Source organism: Mesoplodon mirus (assembly GCF_964341445.2).
Source record: "Mesoplodon mirus genome assembly, chromosome: 2".
Classification (NCBI taxonomy): domain Eukaryota; kingdom Metazoa; phylum Chordata; class Mammalia; order Artiodactyla; family Ziphiidae; genus Mesoplodon; species Mesoplodon mirus.
This window is the reverse complement of record NC_138977.1, coordinates 176,832,229-176,845,964: the sequence shown is the minus strand read 5'-3', so window position 1 is coordinate 176,845,964 and position 13,736 is coordinate 176,832,229. Positions and strand designations below refer to the sequence as shown.

General features: G+C 45.1%; 2 protein-coding genes across 2 annotated transcripts in view; one reads left to right on the top strand and one right to left on the bottom strand.

Annotated features, from left to right (window-relative positions):
* The window catches only part of LOC309816189 (protein FAM184B-like), a gene marked incomplete at its 5' end in the record, with an annotated part of 185,957 nt that overhangs the window by 65,933 nt on the left and 106,288 nt on the right, over nt 1-13,736 (bottom strand).
* Nucleotides 6,639-11,976, top strand: LOC309791789 (THO complex subunit 2-like). The gene has a single exon (XM_082600909.1). It carries the CDS (start codon nt 6,834-6,836, stop codon nt 11,673-11,675), a length of 4,842 nt encoding a protein of 1,613 aa, XP_082457035.1. The 5' UTR covers nt 6,639-6,833; the 3' UTR covers nt 11,676-11,976.

The window sequence follows — 13,736 nt, the reverse complement described above, 5'->3', positions numbered from 1 at the left end:
GGGATTCAGCAGGTGCCAAATGAATGCTTGCTGCGAAATGATGCTTGAATGTCAATGGTTCAGACAGAAATACAAAGACTGATATCCACCATTAAATGGGGTCAGCGTTCATCCCCGATTAGTGAATGTAGCAGTTTTCAAGTCCATGCAAACGGGCCTGAAGGTTTGTGCATCTGTTCCTTCCAAAGACTGAACAGCATTGCACAGGGAGCGTGTGCGGCCCAGGCCCTGTACCTCTTGGTTCCAGCCCTGGGGTTTGCATAGTGTGGGATGCCCATGGGCACCACCCGGCACTCACACCTGCATGACCTGAAGAGCCTGTGGGGTTAAAGTCCTGTGGGGCCACCCTTGACTGGTGGGAGGGAGAAGCTGCTGGATAAGTGCATCCCCCTCTGTACTTGGCTGCGACAGATTTGAGAATTCTTTCATGGGGCTCCTCAGAAGATCCCAGTGGATGCAACACCACTTACCTGCAGTGGTGGCCACGCTGGGAATGCATCCTGACGTTGCACCCCCCTTTCACTCCTGCTGCCTGGGGCTGTTCCTTCTTGTTGATATACTTCTTCTCTGTGGGGGACATCACCCAGGGCCTTGCTGTTCCTCCCGGAGGGTTCAGGGCTTCCCTCCAGTGAGGTGTAGGTGAGGATTGGGTGTGGATGACCAGGTACCGTCTCATCTACCCAGCCCGGGTCTCTCTCCGTAGCCCTCAGGCAAGCCTGTCATTCATTGCAGAGGGCCCAATATTGGGCCCTCCAGCCACCAGCTGTCACCATCCCACACTTCCCCTAGCTCCTTCCACAGGTCCAGGTGGCCCCCACCAGCCTAGAACATTTAATGGATCATATTCTGTTTTCCCTCTGCTAGACTTTACCAACTGAGCTGAACTCATCGTGATACATCATTTGTTAATGATTCTCATTAAGCACAGAAATTGTCTTCAGGTTCTCAGTACCAGCAAAATCTGGAATGAACCATCCCCATGTTCCTGCGGTCTTGAGCAGGGCTGGGACACCAACCAGTCGTGGTCGTCTGCACACCCTGGTGGAGACTCTACTGTGTGCAGAGCTGTGTGCCGAGCACTGGGGGTGGGGCAGGGGGATGAGATGAAGCAGACATGGCTTGTTCTCAAAGGATGCCTAGTCCAGGCGAGGAAACAAGGGAATCCATGAAGTGGTGGTTCTCCAACAGGACAGGCAGTAGAGGTGGGTGCCAGCTGAGCTATAGCAACAGGAAGTGCTCCAGGAGCTCAGAGGGTAGAGAGGTCACGGGTGTGGAGGGGAGGCCCGTAGCACGGAGGGACTGACTGGGCACTGAAGAGGGAGGAAGGGGTCCCAGGCAGGGGCCAGGGCACATGCAAAGGCAGTGAGGCAGGATGCAGAGCCTGCATTTAGAGCAGAGAGGGATATGCAGCCAGTGGGTAAAGGCTTTTCAATGCCAGACTGACCACTGGGAGCTTATTCTCACAGCAGTCGGGAGCCACTGAAGGCTTTACACAGATGCACTTTAGATGAATACCTGAAGCCGTATGTGGTGGGCTGGGGAGAGATGCCTGGGTTGTTAGGAGGTCCCTGTGCTACCCAGCAAGGTAGGAATTATGGAGGGCAAGGAGGGGGATGATGGGCCGAGTCTGACCAGAAAGTTCAAGGAGACTCAGCACTGACCTCTGGTGACAAGCTCACCTGTCCTCACAGGAACAGGGAGGTCTAGACGGGGAGTCTGTCTGGGGAGGTGTTCTGAGAAACTCTCTGCCCGTCTACAGGACGGACCCTGTCTGGCACCAGCACCCTGAGATCCCACTGCATGTGCATTTAAAATAACACGCTGCACTTAAAGCTTGTTTTTCCTTTCCAAAGATGGGAGCCTGCAGGCTCATCAAGTGTCCCCCAGGCCTGTGGAAAGAGAGGTTCTTCCCCCCTTCAGACAGGGGGTGACCGAGCACCCAGAGCCTCTCCCTGACACTGCTCCAAGAAGGGTGTGGCATGGGCAGGGCAGGGGTGCTGACCTCTGCAGTGCCGGCACGGTCCTCGCTGTCCCCTGGACACTGGCTGATGGCCTGTGGCCTGCCCACACTGCCCGGGGCCCTCAGCTCAGCCTGCAGCGCTTCCAAGTCCTTCTGGTGCTCAGAGCAGGCAGCCCGCTGCTCCGCCAGCTCCTGCCTCAGGGCCTCTGCAAAAGGAAGAGCAGTGGAAGGTCAGGAGCACGGTGAGGCCAAAGTCTCTTCTTCTGCAGGGACCACAGTCTCTGGGGTGGGCTGGAGTGGGGAGCTGCTGCAGGCACTGGTTCGAGTTCCCCAAACTTACTGACGTATTTCAAGAGAACAGTAACCACAATACCATGTATACAGCACTAAGTGTGTGAAACCCTTGAAAACCAGTTACGCCCTACCACCATCCTATCCACTATTATCCCTCCCATTTTACGAGAGAACAGAGCCTCAGAGAAGCTGAGCAAGTAGCCCAGAGCCACCCTGCTAATAAGCGGTAGAGTCAGGATTCAACACTTCCCACGGTTCTTCTTCCCTTGGGGCCACCTGCTTCGCCATTGCTGGTTAGTTAGGACGGGTGGTGGGCTAGGGTGGGACAGCCTGGGTCCAGAGCTGAACCCCGAGGCAACACCTGGCCACAGCACCAAGTCAGAAAACTAAGAAGAACGGGGAATTAGCAAATGACCCAGTGGCCTCTTCTGGGGGTGTGGGTCTCAAATCGGAAATGTTGACATTTGTGCCAATACTTAAGGAGACAAAACATTCACAGGTCCTACTTCTCATGGATGTAAGGTCCCAGCTGGATTGTGAAGGCAGGAGATGGTCACAGTGACTGGTACTACAGGCTATTCCATCAGTCTGGGTCCCAGAGTGAAGATTTTTTGCAGCAGAACAGCAGTCAACCTTTGATGGATATGTAGCAGAAGTGGTAAATAGGTCTTTGCTTTGTAAGCCACTCAGTCTGGGGGGATGTTTGTTACTGCAGCACAATCTAGCCTAGTGTGACTCAGTGTTATCGTCTCTTATCAATCAATCCTGGCCTCAGCACCACATGATGACCAAAAACAGAGACTTAGAAGCTCAAGAAAAAGATTTGTCAGAAGGACCCAGCAGAGTCCTGCTGATCTAACTGGGGAAATTCAGATGGCCTCATGGGAACTGGGGAGTCAGCAGACAGCTACAGCTGCCACCGTCTTCTCTGAAGCTGCATGAGCTCTTCCGCTGCTCCATCTCCGCATGGCCATGCTGGACTCCTGCTCCTCTTCCCACGCTTGCTTTTCCAGCTGCTCCATCTCCTTGCCCATGGCCCAAGGCTTGTTCTTTTCATAGTTCCAGAACATATCACCCCCTGTCCAAATCCTTCTCTGTATCTCTTGGTCCAAGTGTGAGAGAGTTTGGCCCAGTTCAGGTAAGTGACCGTTCTGATTCAGTCAGGTGAGGCTGGGTGGGCAGGAAGTCCATGTCTAGAACCCCTTGCCGTTTACAAAGGGCTTTATTGAACTATTTACAAAGGGAACCCGTAGCCAAGATTAGGCTCATTTTTAAGAATTGCATTGGTTTAAGTATCTGGTGTTGCTCTTGTAATTTAATTTACACTCTCCCTATTTCTGATGTTCTCGGTGTTCATTTACATTTTTCTGTGTTACTAGGTTTCTTCTTTATGAGCCACCTCGAAACCTTTGTGGAATAGCTGGGCAATAAATAGAGAGCTCTTCCAGTTATGTTCATTTGTTCATTAAGTATTTATGGAGCACCTACCATGTGCTAAACATGGTTCTGAGTGCTGGCGGCACAGCGGTGAGAAGGTCCTAGCCTTCATGGAGCCAACATTCTAAACAGGGGAGTCAGTTAAGGAGAGTAGCTGAGAAATAAAAATAATTCAAGTTGAGATGAAGGTAATAAAGGGAGTACCCTGGGTGACACACAGAGAGGAGCTACCCTGGTGTGCTCAGTGAAAGCTTCCTGTGTCAGGACCTGCAGGTTGAAAAACATCAGCCATGCCAAGAAATGGTGGATGATGTTGCATTCCAGGCAAAGAGGACAAATGGGCAAAGGCCCTAAGTTCGGAAGTACCTGGAAGAACAGTAAGAAAGCCAAGGAAGCTGGAGCTCGGTGAGTGGAGTGAAAAATGTACAAGATGAGGCTGCAGAGACAAGCAGGACCAGATCGTGGAAATCCGAAGGGACCACAGGAAAGAGTTTGGATTCGCACACTGAGATGTCCTTGAATCATTCTGGAGAGAGGAGCGACCAATAGACAGTGCAGACAACAGACCATAGGGAGGAGGAGTGAGGTTGGCAGTTGAGACACCAGTTAGGTGCGAGATGCCGCAGACCGGGAAATGGATGATGGGGCTTGGATCAGGGTGGTAACGCCGGAGATGGAGAAAAGTGGAGGGACTGGGGACATTTCTAGAGATCTTGTCTAAGGATTGGATTGGGGTGGTAAAGGAAAGTGGCAGGACTTTGGAGTCAGATTTTAAGCCACTTTAAATCTCTAAGCCCATCATGGGGAGTCGATAAAATCATGTATTTAGAGCTCCTATTGCCTGGCATGCAATACCCACTGAGTGAAAACTGTCCTCTCCTCTCCTTTATCCCTCTTGTGGGAACGGTAAGCACTCGATGCCTTCGGTTGAGCTTTTTCTCCCACCTGCTTCTCTTAGCTGGTTGCTCTTCTGCTCAACACTCTATGTCCTGCTGCCTTTACACACAAGTACACACACACTTTCTCTCTCAGATAAAAACATCAGCCGTGTTTAAAGGACATCTCTGTAAGAGTCTCCAGAGAGGTATTTCAAAAAGGTTGCTTGTTTGCAGGAGGATTTTTCTAAAAGGGTAGAGTATCCGTTTTCTTTCTGCTATAAGCAAGAAGAAACCCAACTCTAACCATCTTATACAAGAAAATGTATCATCCCACTTAACAGCAAGTCCGTGGGAGGGAAAATCACTGGCACAGAATGTTATTAGGTTTCTTCCTTATGAGCCCCCTCGAAACGTTTGTGAAATAGCTGGGCAAAAACTAGAGAGCTCTTCCCATTATGTTCATTTGTTCATTAAATATTTGTTCACAGATTGACAACATCATCAGGAGCCCATGTTCTGTCCATCCTTCTGCACTGCTATCCCTGACGTGTGGGCATTGTCTTCAGGATGTTGGCCCCCTTGGTCGTTAAATGGCGGCCTCAGTTGTGCACATCCTATCCAGATAGAGGCACGTTCAGGGGAAGGAGAAGGAACTCTACATTCCCATATCTCACTCTCAAGAGTGGCAAGGGAGGCGGGTCATGGGAAAGCATGGCAGTTATCCTGGGACCTGTGGGCAGGACTTACTGACTAGCTTCTAACAGATACAATATGGAAAGAGGAGGAAAGTATGCTCTAGTGGAGAAAACTGACAGACATCACCTAACCCAGGTGATCAATGATAACATCACCAGGAAAAAGTCACATTGATATCGTGTACCCCGAATTAGATGTGATGAGCAGGTCACTTCATCTCTGCGGTGTGCTTCCCCCAAATGCATAACCCCAGTGGATTCATGAGAAAACCTCAGACAAACCTCAACTGAAAATTCCTGACCACCACTCACCAAAGTATCTGAACCATGAAAGACAAGGAAGACTGAATAATATCACAAATTACAAGAGACTAAGGAGACACGACAATGAAATGAATGAGGTAAACTGGATGGCCTCATGGAGCAGAGAGAGGGCATTAGTGGAGTAACTGGCAAGATCCAAATAAAGTCCAGAACTTAGTTAATGGTAATGTACCAATGTTCATTTCTTAACTTTGACAATGTACTGTTGGTATGTGAGATGTCGACACTGGGAGAGGTAAATCACGCTGTCTTTGAAGCTCTTCTGTAAATCTAAAATTATTATAAAATAAAAAGTTTTTTTGATTCTCTTTTTATTTTTTAAATTCTATAGTATTTTACAATTTTCAAAAGTTTCACACACATGATTTCATGTAATCCCATAATAACCATTTTTTTAAATCCCCTATCCCTATACTGACCATATACTGACCTATACTGACCATCAGCTATCACTTTTCTTAACCTTGGGGGCACTAAGGGATCCTCAGACCAGCCTCAGGGGGCCTGACACCTTCTGAAAGTACATGCATATTTTTGTGTGGTGATATCCTTCTCCAGGAGAGGGACATCGTTTTCCTCACCTGGAGGGGGCTGTAATCGGAAATGGTTAGGAGCCCCTCCTCTGGTCCAGTCTCCTTATTCCAGTGTCACATGGTGAGTCTCTAACTGAATTTAAGGTGCTCCACCTTGGCCAGGTGGATTCATGGCTGTTTCTCAGATGAGCCTCAGGCCTACTTTCACTTGAACTTTATGCCAGAGACTGGAACATTCCAACTCTGGGGTGAAATGGACAAATGCCTTCAAAGATACAAACTACCAAAGCTCACTCAGGAAGAAACAGATAACTTGAAAAGTCCTATATCTATTAATGAAATTAAAGTTGTAGTTATAAACTTTCCAGCCAGGGAAAAAGAAGGCCATGAATTCAGGACTTGATAATCAAGGGCTATCCAGCCTGGACAAGGCAGCCACCACAATTTACCAAGTGCCAGGGGCAGTGCTAAGCATCTTCCTATACATTTCCTATACATTTCACTGCATTCTACAACAGCCCTGAGAGGGGGTGGTGTTTTCTACATTTTACAGGTAAGGGCAGAGTCTTGGAGAGATGAGCAGACTCGCCCAACGTCACGCAGCTAATTATGAGCACACAGACGCGGCTCCCGGCATTCCCGTGGGCGGTGCTCCCCTTCGACCCCTCGCTCGCCTGCTGCACATCGGGTTTTTGCTCCTAGTGAGGGGAAGATGGCGGACGCAGCTGTCGTGCTTCCCGCAGAGTGGATAAAGAACTGGGAGAAATCAGGGAGAGGTGAATTTTTGCATTTATGCCGGATCCTCAGTGAACATAAAAGCCATGATAGTTCAACTTATAGAGATTTCCAGCAAGCTCTTTATGAGTTATCATACCATGTCGTTAAAGGAAATCTAAAGCATGAACAGGCATCTAATGTTCTTAACGACATTAGTGAATTTTGTGAGGATATGCCCTCCCTTCTTGCTGACGTATTCTGCATATTAGATACTGAGACAAATTGTCTAGAAGAAAAAAGCAAGAGAGACTGTTTTACACAGTTGGTATTAGCATGTTTGTATTTCGTTTCAGACACAGTTCTAAAGGAACGCTTGGATCCAGAAACACTGGAATCGTTAGGGCTTATCAAACAATCACAGCAATTCAATCAAAAGTCAGTGAAAATCAAGACAAAACTCTTTTATAAGCAGCAAAAATTTAATTTGTTAAGAGAAGAAAATGAAGGTTATGCCAGGCTGATTGCTGAATTGGGGCAAGATCTATCTGGAAATATTTCTAGTGATTTGATCTCAGAAAATATCACATCTTTAATAGGATGCTTTAATCTGGATCCCAATAGAGTTCTGGATGTCATTTTAGAAGTGTTTGAATGCAGGCCAGAACACGATGACTTCTTTATATCTTTATTAGACTCTTACATGAGTATGTGTGAACCGCAAACACTGTGTCATATTCTTGGGTTCAAATTCAAGTTTTACCAGGAACCAAATGGAGAGACTCCTTCATCTTTGTACAGAGTTGCAGCAGTACTTCTACAATTTAACCTTATTGATTTCGATGATCTTTATGTACATCTTCTTCCAGCTGATGATTGCATTATGGATGAACACAAGCGAGAAATTGTAGCAGCTAAGCAGATTGTTAGAAAACTTACAATGGTTGTACTGTCTTCCGATAAAATTGACCAACGAGAGAAAGAAAAGGAAAAAGAAGAGGAGAAAGTGGAGAAGCCACCTGACAACCAAAAACTTGGTTTGTTGGAAGCCTTGTTAAAGATTGGTGATTGGCAGCATGCACAGAACATTATGGATCAGATGCCTCCATACTATGCAGCTTCACATAAACTAATAGCCCTTGCTATTTGCAAGCTTATTCATATAACTATTGAGCCTCTCTACCGAAGAGTTGGCGTTCCTAAAGGTGCTAAAGGCTCACCTGTTGATGCTTTGCAAAACGAGAGAGCACCAAAACAAGCAGAGAGCTTTGAAGATTTGAGGAGAGACGTCTTCAATATGTTCTGTTACCTTGGTCCTCACCTTTCTCACGATCCCATTTTATTCGCAAAAGTGGTGCGGATAGGCAAGTCATTTATGAAGGCGTTTCAGTCTGACGGAAGCAAACAAGAAGATAAAGAGAAGACGGAAATTATCCTTAGCTGCTTGCTTAGCATTACTGGCCAGGTATTACTTCCATCTCTTTCTTTGATGGGCTGCAATGCTTGTATGTCTGAGGAACTGTGGGGAATGTTTAAAACATTTCCATACCAGCATAGATATCGTCTGTATGGCCAGTGGAAGAATGAAACTTACAACAGTCATCCACTTCTAGTAAAAGTTAAAGCTCAAACAATAGACAGAGCCAAATATATCATGAAGCGTCTAACCAAGGAAAATGTGAAGCCCTCTGGAAGACAAATTGGGAAGTTGAGCCACAGCAATCCAACCATTTTGTTTGATTATATCTTGTCACAAATACAGAAGTATGATAACCTAATAACGCCTGTAGTGGATTCATTGAAATACCTCACGTCACTGAATTATGACGTCTTGGCCTATTGTATCATTGAAGCTTTAGCTAATCCAGAAAAGGAGAGAATGAAACATGACGACACAACCATCTCAAGCTGGCTTCAGAGTCTGGCTAGTTTCTGTGGTGCAGTTTTTCGTAAATATCCAATTGATCTTGCTGGTCTTCTTCAATATGTGGCTAATCAGCTAAAGGCAGGCAAAAGTTGTGACCTGCTTATATTGAAAGAAGTGGTACAGAAAATGGCAGGGATAGAAATTACAGAAGAAATGACAGTGGAGCAACTAGAGGCCATGACTGGTGGAGAGCAACTAAAAGCTGAGGGTGGTTACTTTGGCCAGATAAGAAACACTAAAAAATCCTCCCAGAGATTAAAGGATGCACTATTAGACCATGATCTTGCTCTTCCTCTCTATGTGCTTATGGCTCAGCAGAGGAATGGGGTAATCTTTCAGGAAGGTGGAGAGAAACATTTGAAACTTGTGGGAAAGCTCTATGATCAGTGTCATGATACCCTGGTACAGTTTGGTGGCTTTTTAGCGTCTAATCTAAGCACAGAGGATTATATAAAGCGAGTGCCTTCAATGGATGTGCTCTGTAATGAATTTCACACACCCCATGATGCAGCATTTTTCCTGTCTAGGCCAATGTATGCACACCGTATTTCGTCCAAGTATGATGAACTTAAAAAATCAGGGAAGGGAAATAAACAGCAACATAAAGTTCACAAGTACATTACATCATGTGAAATGGTGATGGCTCCTGTGCATGAAGCAGTGGTTTCCTTATGTGTTTCCAAAGTCTGGGATGACATCAGCCCTCAGTTCTATGCCACATTCTGGTCACTGACAATGTATGACCTTGCAGTTCCACATACCAGCTATGAACGGGAAGTCAATAAACTTAAAGTCCAGATGAAAGCAATTGATGACAATCAGGAAATGCCTCCAAATAAAAAGAAAAAAGAGAAGGAGCGATGTACTGCCCTTCAGGACAAGCTTCTTGAAGAAGAAAAGAAGCAGATGGAACATGTACAGCGAGTGCTACAGAGACTGAAACTGGAAAAGGACAGTTGGCTTTTAGCAAAATCTACCAAAAATGAGACCATCACAAAATTTCTACAGCTGTGTATATTTCCTCGATGCATTTTTTCAGCAACTGATGCTGTTTACTGTGCTCGTTTTGTTGAATTGGTACATCGACAGAAAACTCCAAAGTTTTCCACACTTCTTTGCTATGATCGAGTTTTCTCTGGTATAATTTACACAGTCGCAAGCTGTACTGAAAATGAAGCTAGTCGATATGGAAGATTCCTTTGCTGCATGTTAGAGACTGTGACCAGGTGGCACAGTGATAGAGCCACATATGAAAAGGAATGTGGAAATTATCCAGGATTTCTTACTATATTACGGGCAACTGGTTTTGATGGTGGAAATAAAGCCGATCAATTAGACTATGAAAATTTTCGACACGTTGTACATAAATGGCACTACAAACTAACCAAGGCATCGGTACATTGCCTTGAAACAGGCGAATGTACTCACATCAGGAATATCTTGATTGTGCTAACAAAAATACTTCCTTGGTACCCAAAAGTTTTGAATCTGGGTCAGGCTTTGGAAAGAAGAGTGCATAAAATCTGCCAAGAGGAGAAAGAGAAGAGGCCAGATCTATATGCATTGGCTATGGGCTACGCTGGGCAGTTGAAAAGTAGAAAGTCATACATGATACCTGAAAAGGAGTTTCATCACAAAGACCCCCCTCCGAGGAATGCAATTGCCAGTATACAAAATGGGCCTTGTAGTGGGCTTTCTTCATCGTCAACAGGAAGTGCACCTAAATCGGTTGAAAGCAGTAACGATGAGACTGATAAATCAAGGGAGAGATCTCAGTGGAGTGTGAGAGCAGTTAATAAAGCTTCTAATGCCACACCAAAAGGGAATTCAAGCAATGGAAATAGTGGCTCTAACAGCAAAGCTGTTAAAGAAAATGGCAAAGAAAAAGGGAAAGAGAAAGAAAAAGAGAAAAAAGAAAAGACTCCAGCTACTACTCCAGAGGCCCGAGTACTTGGTAAAGATGGTAAAGAAAAACCAAAGGAAGAACGGCCAAGTAAAGATGAAAAAGCAAGAGAGACGAAGGAAAGAACACCTAAGTCTGACAAAGAGAAAGAAAAATTCAAGAAGGAAGGAAAAGCTAAAGATGAGAAATTCAAGACCACTGTCCCCAATGCAGAATCAAAGTCGACTCAAGAAAAGGAAAGAGAGAAGGAGCCATCCAGAGAAAGAGATATAGCAAAGGAAATGAAATTAAAGGAAAATGTTAAAGGAGGAGAGAAGACACCAGCTTCTGGGTCCTTGAAGTCACCTGTTCCCCGATCAGATATTGCAGAGGTTGAAAGGGAACTAAAACGTCGCAAAATTGATACCTACCCTTCTCCATCACATTGCTCAACAGTACTTCCCAAAGTTCCTCTGGGTTCTGAGAGCTATGCCAGCTCACCTGTCATCTCCATTCATTTTCTACAGGACAGTCTCATCAAACTCAAGGAATCTTCAGCAAAGCTCTACATTAATCATACTCCTCCACCACTGTCCAAGAGTAAGGAGAGAGAAATGGACAAGAAAGATTTGGACAAGTTGAGGGAAAGATCCAGAGAAAGAGAAATAAAAGATGAAAAGGACAGGAAAGAGCGGAAAAGGGATCACTCAGACAGTGACCGAGAAGTGCCACCAGACTTATTAACCAAGAGGCGGAAAGAGGAACATGGAACAATGGGGGTTTCAAAACACAAAAGTGAGAGTCCGTGTGAGTCTCCTTATCCAAATGAGAAAGACAAGGAAAAGAATAAGTCAAAACCGTCAGGCAAAGAAAAAGGCGGTGACTCATTTAAATCTGAAAAAATGGATAAAATCTCCTCTGGTGGCAAAAAGGAGTCCAGGCATGATAAAGGAAAGATAGAAAAGAAAGAGAAATGGGACAGTTCAGGAGGAAAGGAAGAGAAGAAACAGTCCTCGGACAAGCACAGATAATGAAGACTTTCAATCAAGGGTATGGACAGACCCCTAAGCTGAAGGTCTCCTAGAGGAGGACGCCAAAGCTCCATGCGTCACTCTCAGAATGGTATCTCCTATAATTAAGAGCTTCTGGTGCTGTCCATTTAATGGGAATCTGCTTTAAATCAGAAGATGAATACACACCACCATCCTCTTTTTTTAAATAAATTTATATATTTATTTATTTTTGGCTGCACTGGGTCTTCGTTTGCTGCACGCGGGCTTTCTCTAATTGCGCGAGCAGGGGCTACTTTCCGTTGCGGTGTGTGGGCTTCTCACTGCGGTGGCTTCTCTTGTTGCAGAGCTCAGGCTCAGGGCCCGCGGGCTTCAGTAGTTGTGGCACGTGGGCTCAGTAGTTCCGGCTCACGGGCTCTAGAGCGCAGGCTCAGTAGTTGTGGTGCACGGGCCTAGCTGCTCTGCGGCATGTGGGATCTTCCCAGACCAGGGCTCAAACCTGTGTCCCCTGCATTGGCAGGCGGATTCCTAACCACTGTGCCACCAGGGAAGTCCCACACCACCATCCTCTTGACGAGACATTCCAAAGTCACTGATTTTCAGAACCTTATTTTCACCTCCAGGCAGTTTCTTGCAGCAAGGTTCCTGTGTATACAATGTTTACTCGAGATTTGCCATCCAGAAGCAGCAGCTAATGAAAATTTCACTAACTGTTTTAGCTCGTCCTTCTTTCTCAGAAAGGAGAGGAAATCGCCTCCTGGAACCAGTTCCTTAATCATGTAGATAGGCTGTATTTGTGTGCGAACTTTGATAAATTTGACAGTACTGGGATGATTATATTGCTTGAGGATTTTGGCTTCTTGTAAAAATTTTAATTTCAGTTTCTGGGAAGGATCACCTTCACATGTTTTAACAGCAATAGCAGTTTTATCCTTTAATGTGCCCTTAAATGTGTCATCAGAATTTCCCTTGCCCAGTAATTGTGACATTTTCATGTTATGCCTTTTTTATTCTAATTGTGATCATGCTGATACCATGATTCTCTTTATTGGAACATTGACTGTTTCTGTAGTTTAAAAAATTGAGATGAAATTCGCATAAAATATGCCATTTAAAACTGGTTCTTAGTATATCCCTGTGTTGTGACCATCACCAGTAATTCCAGAACATCTCCATCACCCTCAGAAGAGAGCCTGCATCTGTTAGCAGTCACCCCCAACTCTCTCCTTCCTGCAGCCTCTGGCAACAACTAATATATTTTCTGTCTCTGTGGATTTGCCTGTTTTGGACATTTCATAAAAATGGAATCATGAAATATGTGGCCTTTGGTTATATGTGGCTTCTTTCACTTAGCATCATGTTTTCAAGGTTCATCCATGTTGTAGCATGTATCAGAACTCGATTTCTTTTTATAACTGAATACCATTCCATTGTATGGATGTGTACCACATTTTGTTTATCCATTCATCAGTGATGAACAGGAACAATGATTTGTAAGGATTAAAACTGTAAGTTCAACATTAATGTATCTATAATTATAATTGGTAATGTCAAGATTATACATGGTGTGAAGAGAATACTGTACAGAAACGATATGTAACTTATTTGTCAGCATACCATGCAAGTGTGATTATTTTCTAAGGCCCTTCTAGCTCTGGTTTTATGAATTATGTGAATGTAGTATTTTCATCAATAAAGTGTAATGCGTTAAGCCTTAGATTAAAATTTGAAAAAAAAAAAAAAAAAAAAGAGCACACAGAACTGTCTTAACTATTCCACTGCACTGACTCCCTAAGGCTAGTTTTGAGGATACTTTTGGCATCGTTAAGTTTGATTCCATAAATTCCCTGATCTGTAGGGAAATAGGGTACCCCTCCCCCCATTTCAGGGCTAATGAGATCTAGAATTCCTAGACCACTGATCCTTTCCATGGGTCAAAGGAGTAACATCAGTGAAGTGCTGGCGTACTAGGGAGTCCTTTCTTTGGGAAGATGCTGAGGGTGCAACCCAATCTTAGATCCCAGAGGCTCACCAAGGGGCAGAGGAGAGAAGCCCCGACCCGCAGAGCTACCTGCGCTGGTG

What these genes read in the sequence shown, in the direction of transcription:
- LOC309791789 (XM_082600909.1), top strand. Translation starts at nt 6,834, where the DNA reads ATGGCGGACGCAGCTGTCGTGCTTCCCGCAGAGTGGATAAAGAACTGG.